This window comes from Babylonia areolata, chromosome 21, assembly GCF_041734735.1.
Source record: "Babylonia areolata isolate BAREFJ2019XMU chromosome 21, ASM4173473v1, whole genome shotgun sequence".
NCBI lineage: Eukaryota > Metazoa > Mollusca > Gastropoda > Neogastropoda > Buccinidae > Babylonia > Babylonia areolata.
The window spans coordinates 28,692,822-28,699,363 of NC_134896.1; the positions used below are offsets into that span (position 1 = coordinate 28,692,822).

Sequence of the window (6,542 nt, forward strand, 5' to 3'; positions counted from 1 at the left end):
AGAGAGTGGGGATGTTGTACCTTGGGCAAGAAACTCTTTAACAATGATCGAATTTGGGTCTAGACAACCGGGACAGCAGTTGCCCCCTCTGTTGTTCTGGTGGTCATAGTCGGACACGACAGACTATCATACATACATACACAGATGCGCACACACATCGAAGATCGAGTACATGTGACTTGAAGGTTAACTCTCTCCATACGAACGGCGAAAGAGACGACGTTAACAGCGTTTCACCCCAATTACCATCATCAAAATATCGCAAGTGGAAGGCTCTTATACTGAAGAGGTGAATGTTGACAAAGATTACCACAGTTCTGACGACGGAAGCTAAAGGTTGGGTCATTCAGACACCCACTGGCCATCCGAGGGGTCTGTGTAGAGGAGAAGAGAGGACTGGCCGTACTTAGTGAGTTAAAACTGCGGAAGGAGAGGACTGTGAACTCGGGCCAGTTGCATTGCTCGGACGGAAGAGCCTAGTATGGTCGTAACCCACTGCTAACTGTTTGTCGTATGGAACTGACCAATGGCGTAGTTCGGTCAACGTTGGCATTTAGTCACGCGATACTGTCAGAGAGTTAGAACCAAGCAATGTAAATGGCTCCAGCTGGTCCACGCCTTCCTGTGCCCTAACCCTGAACTCAGTCAACACGAATCCATTGTCCGCGATGGTTATGGGACATTTTACCTGGACCTTTATTACAGAGCTCGGTCGAAGGAAGTAGTATTGCAAATACCCCATTACGGGAAAGCCATTCGACAGTCGTGCAGAATTTCTTATTTCGGATAGTTACACTGTAATTATTTTTCCCCCCAGACATTGTTGTCATAATGTCATTTCTGAAAAAAAAAACCTGTTAAAACTCAAATCCTTTGCTTCTGCTGTACCTAGTTATCTTCTATTGATATGAGAAAAAAAAATTGTTTGTAAGATCAGTGAAATAGTATTTGTCGATGTGTATACTGAGTAATAGAACGTATGAGCCTATCACTTTTTTTTGTTAGTTTTTGACAACGCTCTTCATATTTACAGGATATGATGTGTAAAAGATTTATGTATGTAATGTTTCAATGCCCCCTCCACCCACCCACCCCCACAGGGGGCACACGAAATAAACTCCTTGCCTTGCCTTGCCTTGCCATAAGTCTGAGCGGGGACGTGGCAGGCTAGGGAGTTTCAGACAGTTGGGAGGCTGAGGAAGAATGGGGTCCTTTGTTGTTGTTGGTTTGTTTGTTTGTTGTTGTTGATGATGATGATGATGATGATGTGTGTGTGTGTGTGTGTGTGTGTGTGTGTGTGTTACTATTTTGATTTGATTTTATCTTTGCCCTGATGGCTAGATTTAAAAGAAAAAAAAAGAGTAAAATCATGCATGCTTATTCCAATTCCCTCACACACACACACACAATCGTATCTCCCCCCTCACCCCCCTACCCCCACCCCCCTCTTCCCTCCCTGCCCCTTCATCTCACTCTGCCCCGTTCTGTTGACAGCCTACTGCCAGATATCGTGTGTGTGTGTGTGTGTGTGTGTGTGTGTGTGTGTGTGCTTGCTTGCTTGCGCGTTCGCTTGTGTGTATGTGTGTACGCGTGCTCGCACCTGTGTGTGTGTGTGTGTGTGTGTTCGGATACGTAAGAGTGTTTGGGTGCATGCATGTGTGCTTGAACGCTTGTGTGGGGGGTGAGGGGGGGAGGTTGTCCTCTTTGCGTGTGCGTGTGTGTGTGTGTGTATGTGTGAGTGAGTGTGTGTGTGTGTTTCTGTGTGTATGCGCGCTAACGTTCGCTTGGGTAAGAGTGTTTGTGTGTGTGCGTCTTTGTGTATGTACGCTTGTGTGTGTGTGTGTGTGTGGTGTCTCACGTTCTCGAGCCAGTCTGTGAAAAGTTGGGTGCCATGTTTTGTGTGGAAGGGATCACCCTGTCATCGATAATTCATTTACGTCATCGTGTTGATGACGTCATATGGTGTTTTGAGGAAGGAGGCGAGTAGGTGGACATCATTGACGGGCGGTCAATCTGTTGACTTTGTAGAGAGGTGTGAATGCGTGTTGGCGAAACGAAAGGACAGCAGAAAGGGAACGTAATGTTCATGAGAATGACCAGATGTTGTTATTGTTATTGTCATTCTTATGGTGGTGACAATGACGTCATCAACACGAGTATGCTGAACGTCGCATTGCAGTGACTGTGTGTGTTCGCGAACTGGCAACAGAATATCTTGACGAATAGGGCCAACGTGGGGTGTAGTTCCCAGTTTTTTTGTTGTTGTTGTTGCCTGTGTGCTTGGTGTGTGAGGTGGTGGGGGTGTTGAGTGTGTTTCGGGTTGTGTGCGTTGGGTGTATGTGCATGAGTGATTGTGTGAGTGTTTGCTGTTTGCTGTGTGTGTGTGTGTGTGTGTAAGAGAATGTGTGTGTTTTTTGTGTGTTTTTTTTTGGGGGGTGATGTCTGTGTGCGTGTGGTTTGTGTGTAGGAGGGCGTGGGGGTTAGTGTGTATGATATATATATGTGTGTGTGTGTGTAGGCATACGTGTCGTGTGTCTCTGTGTGTGGCGCATGCACGCGCGCGCGCGCGTGTGTGTGTGTGTGTGTCGTTTTCTCTCTCTTGTCTCTCCGTCTGTCTCTCTCTCTCTCTCTCCCCCCCCCCCCCCCCACCACTCACCCCTCCCCCGCCAATACCTCCCTACCTGCTCTGATACATACAGAAAGAAAGAAAAAAAAAGAAAAAAGATTGAAATGTCAGAAATCCTTACCATTCTTCCTTCGCAAGAACATGAAAAAGAATACGACGGAAGTGTTATCAAGAACAGAAAGTTGCAGCAGCGAAAAAAAACAACAACTGGAAGTTGCTGTTGATAATGGTGTCGATGATACCAAACAAAATGTCTTGATACTGATGCTGCTGGTGATGATGAGAACGCGATGAGGAACAGTCGTTCGCTTATTCACAATGTTAGACAATCAAATACGTAGGCTACACGTGCACGTATACACAAGAACACGCACGCCACGCCACACCACACCACACCAACACACACATACGCGCGCGCGCCCAAACACACGTACACAGACACGCACAGTGAAACGGGAGAGAGTGGAGAATGAGTTATGTTTCCCATGTTGCATGTGAAGGGATTATGTTTCCCTTGTTGCATGTAAGTGGGTTATGTTCCCTTGTTGCATGTGAAGGGATTATGTTTCCCTTGTTGCATGTAAGGGGGTTATGTTCCCTTGTTGCATGTGAAGGGATTATGTTTCCGTTGTTGCGTGTAAGGGGTTATGTTCCCCTTATTGCATGTAAGGAGTTATGTTTCCCTTGTCGCATGTAAGGGGTTATATTTCCCTTGTAGCATGCGTGGGGTTATGTTCTCCTTATTGTATGCATGGGGTTGTGTTTCCCGTTTTGCATGCAGGGAGTTATATTTCCCTTGTTACATTCATGGGGTTATGTTTCCCTTGTTGCATGTAAGGGGTTGTTTTCCTTGTTGCATGTATGGGGTTATGTTTCCCTTGCTGCATGAAAGGGGTTATGTTTCCCTTGTTGCATGCAAGGGTTATCTTTCCATCGCTGCACGCATCGGGTTATATGTTCCCCTTATTGCATGCAGGAAATTGTGTCTGCCTCGTTGCATGCACGGTTGTTTGAGACACGTTCATGGCTGGCGTTAAGTGGCTTGTTCTTGAACGATGTGTGCAAGCATGACGATGCTGTTCCGTCTTCCCCCGCCAGCCATGTAAAGCAGAACAGATCATGGAGAGAGAGAGGGGGGGGGGGAGTGGAGAGAGAGAGAGAGAGAGAGAGAGCGTGCATTGACCATGAATTCGTGTGGGGTTTTATTCAAATATCTGTTTTATTTTTTTTTTTTTTCAATGTGTGCTATAGTCAGTTCACAGACACAGGCACATGTGTTCACACATTCCATCCGTTCACTTGTGTTTTCATCACTGCTTCAGGTCCTCCTTCCCTCCTTCCGTCTTTTCTTTCATTCGTATGTTATGTCTTCCCAATATGGGTTGTTGTTTTTTTAATCTGTCTTTCCTATTTTCTTTCTTTCCCTTTTTCTTATACGTCCACCCCTATCTCTTGTGTGTTTATCCTTATCCTAACTCTGTCTTTCCATGGACTTCACCAATGCTTGGTCCACCCCGTGCATTCCAGCCAGTCTATGGATGCATGCCTGTCTATTGTCACATTCATCACAGTTGTTTGTTGTTGGTTTTGTTTTTTAACCTGTGTCCTCATGGTCGGCAGTATTGATCCTGAAATGTTAGAATATTCAATGAAAAATAAAATGGAATAAAATTTAAAAACAAAGCCTGGTATATGCATCTATTATCTGTCCGTATCAATGAATATGATATTTTTTTTTTTTAAACCTCGCAAGATACATTATGGAAAAGAAAGCGAAGAAGAGGGAAAGTCCACATTCAAATTTTGCTTGTGTTGCGACCACCACTGATGTCACGAACAAACCAAATCAGAATCAGAATATATTTATAATTTCAGAGAAATTAAGTGTTGTGAAGTCTGTGTTATATGCACACATATTCAAAGCAACAACAGTGTAGTTTGATAAGCAACATTTGATAAAACAAATCCACACACAGCAGATTCATAGCAAAAAGCAAGCCTAATATATAAAAAAAAAACGTAACTTTTCCACCATTTAACACACGCACACAATTAGCAGTTGAATTAATGTATGTGTTTTTGCGTGTGTGTGTGTTAAATGGCGGAAAGGTTACTATATTTTATCAGGCTTGCTTTTGCTATGAATCTCCTGTGTGTAGATTTGTTCAACTGTTATTTGTGTGTGTGTGTGTGTGTGTGTGTGTGTGTGTGTGTTTAGAGAGTGGGGATGTCATATGGTCAAGACACTCTCCGCTATAATCAAATCCTAGCCCAGATAGTCGGGACAGCAGTTACCTCCTCTGCTGTTCTGATGGTCACTGTCGAACACGACTGACAATCGTTCGTGTGTGTGTGTGTGTGTGTGGATTTGTGCGTGTGTGTGTGTGTGCGTGTGTGTGTGCGTGTGTGTGTGTGTGTGTGTGTGTGTGCGTGGGTGTTGCAGAACATCCGCGAGCCGTTCCTGGAAGCAGTGAAGATCACACTGGGGGACCGCTACACGGACAACATGGAGGGCATCTACAAGGTGGCCATCTCCTTCATCCTGCAGACCATGAGTGACGGCATGGACGAGGCCATAAAGGCCAAGGCCCAGGACAATTCGTAGCGACCCCACCCCCTTCCAGGCCCCTCCCATCCCCCACCACCCTCCGCCCCCAGCCCTGCTGCCTGCCTGCCTGCCTGCCTGGCTGGATCGCTCCACCTGACTCCCTTCTCTTCAGATTCCCCACAGGACCATCTTCTCTTGCATCCTCGGCCTTTTGGAGAAGACCTCTTCTTCAGCATTTGGAGACTTAGAGAAGACTTCTCTTCCCTCATCTTTTGGAGACTTGGTGAAGACTTCTCTTGACTTGGAGAAGACTTCTCTTGACTTGGAGAAGACTTCTCTTCCTCAGCTTTAGGAGACTTGGTGAAGACTTCTCTTGACTTGGAGAAGACCTCTCTTCCTCAGCTTTAGGAGACTTGGTGAAGACTTCTCTTTCTCAACGTTTGGATACTTGGGGAAGGGAGTTTTGCTTACTCTGAGGACGGAAGAACTACTCTTTGAAGAACAAGTTACCAGGGCAAATCACAATTCCTCAGCCTTTCTCAGTATTTGACACGGGGGGGGGGGGGGGGACAACACTCCTCCGCCTGGATTGTTTAATTTGCTTTGGATCATCTTCCACAGACTTTGATTTTGTGACAGCCAGCTGCTGTTTGAGGGATGGAAATTGGTTTGGGGCTGATCTATATCACCAAGGTCTCAGCCTCTTGGTTTTTTTTTCCTTTAACAAAATGCCTCTCGCTGGAGATTGTCATTGCCTGTTTTGAACACTCCCGCTTCAATCTTCAGCCTTTGCAGCAGCCTTTGGTTCAGGAGAGAGGGCGTTCGTTGTCTGTCCTTCGAGGGAGACATCACCTGGGAAAATCAACAGCCTTCATAGCATCCGAGAGGAAAAAAAAAACTCTTATCGGACTGTCTTATTTCTTTATGGACATCTTCTTCTGCTCCATGCCTAGGTTTCGAGGATGTGAAGCCAGTTGCTTTTGGAAAGAGGCCTGCAGAGCAAACACAACCACCCTCAACCTCAAGGTTTTTGGACAGTGTGCCTCTCAAGACAGTCGATCGTGTTTTGTTCTGGTTGGGTTTTTTTTCTTTCTTTCTTTCTTTCTTTCTTTCTTTCTTTCATCTGTGAATGTGTATTTCAGAGACAAGACTGTGACTGTCAAGAAACAAGACTTGGGCCTATGGGGGACAAAGTGCAAGACGCCCAGGATCTTGACCTCGTTTGCTCAAGTTGTCCGATCTTGCCTCTTGATAAGGCACACATTCTACAGCTTTTGTCCAAGGATGACTCACGACTCAGTTTGAAGGGGTTTTGGCGTGGAAAAAAAAAGACGTGTAGTGTTCCGGTCCCTCCGCTTGCTGTTTTTT

The 6,542-nt window shown here is 45.7% G+C and overlaps 1 protein-coding gene across 4 annotated transcripts in view; it reads left to right on the forward strand.

Moving 5' to 3' along the window:
- LOC143296457 (neuroglobin-like) overlaps positions 1–6,267 on the forward strand; it is a 324,409-nt gene extending 318,142 nt beyond the window's left edge. For 2 of the 4 annotated variants that reach the window (XM_076608398.1, XM_076608397.1), the window contains exon 4: positions 5,070–6,267. In XM_076608398.1, the coding sequence (XP_076464513.1) occupies positions 5,070–5,231 (162 nt within the window). In that variant the 3' untranslated portion in view covers positions 5,232–6,267. The remainder of the gene's footprint in view (positions 1–5,069) is intronic. The other 2 variants (XM_076608396.1, XM_076608399.1) reach the window with 2 other exon arrangements.
- Positions 6,268–6,542: the final 275 nt, after the last annotated feature.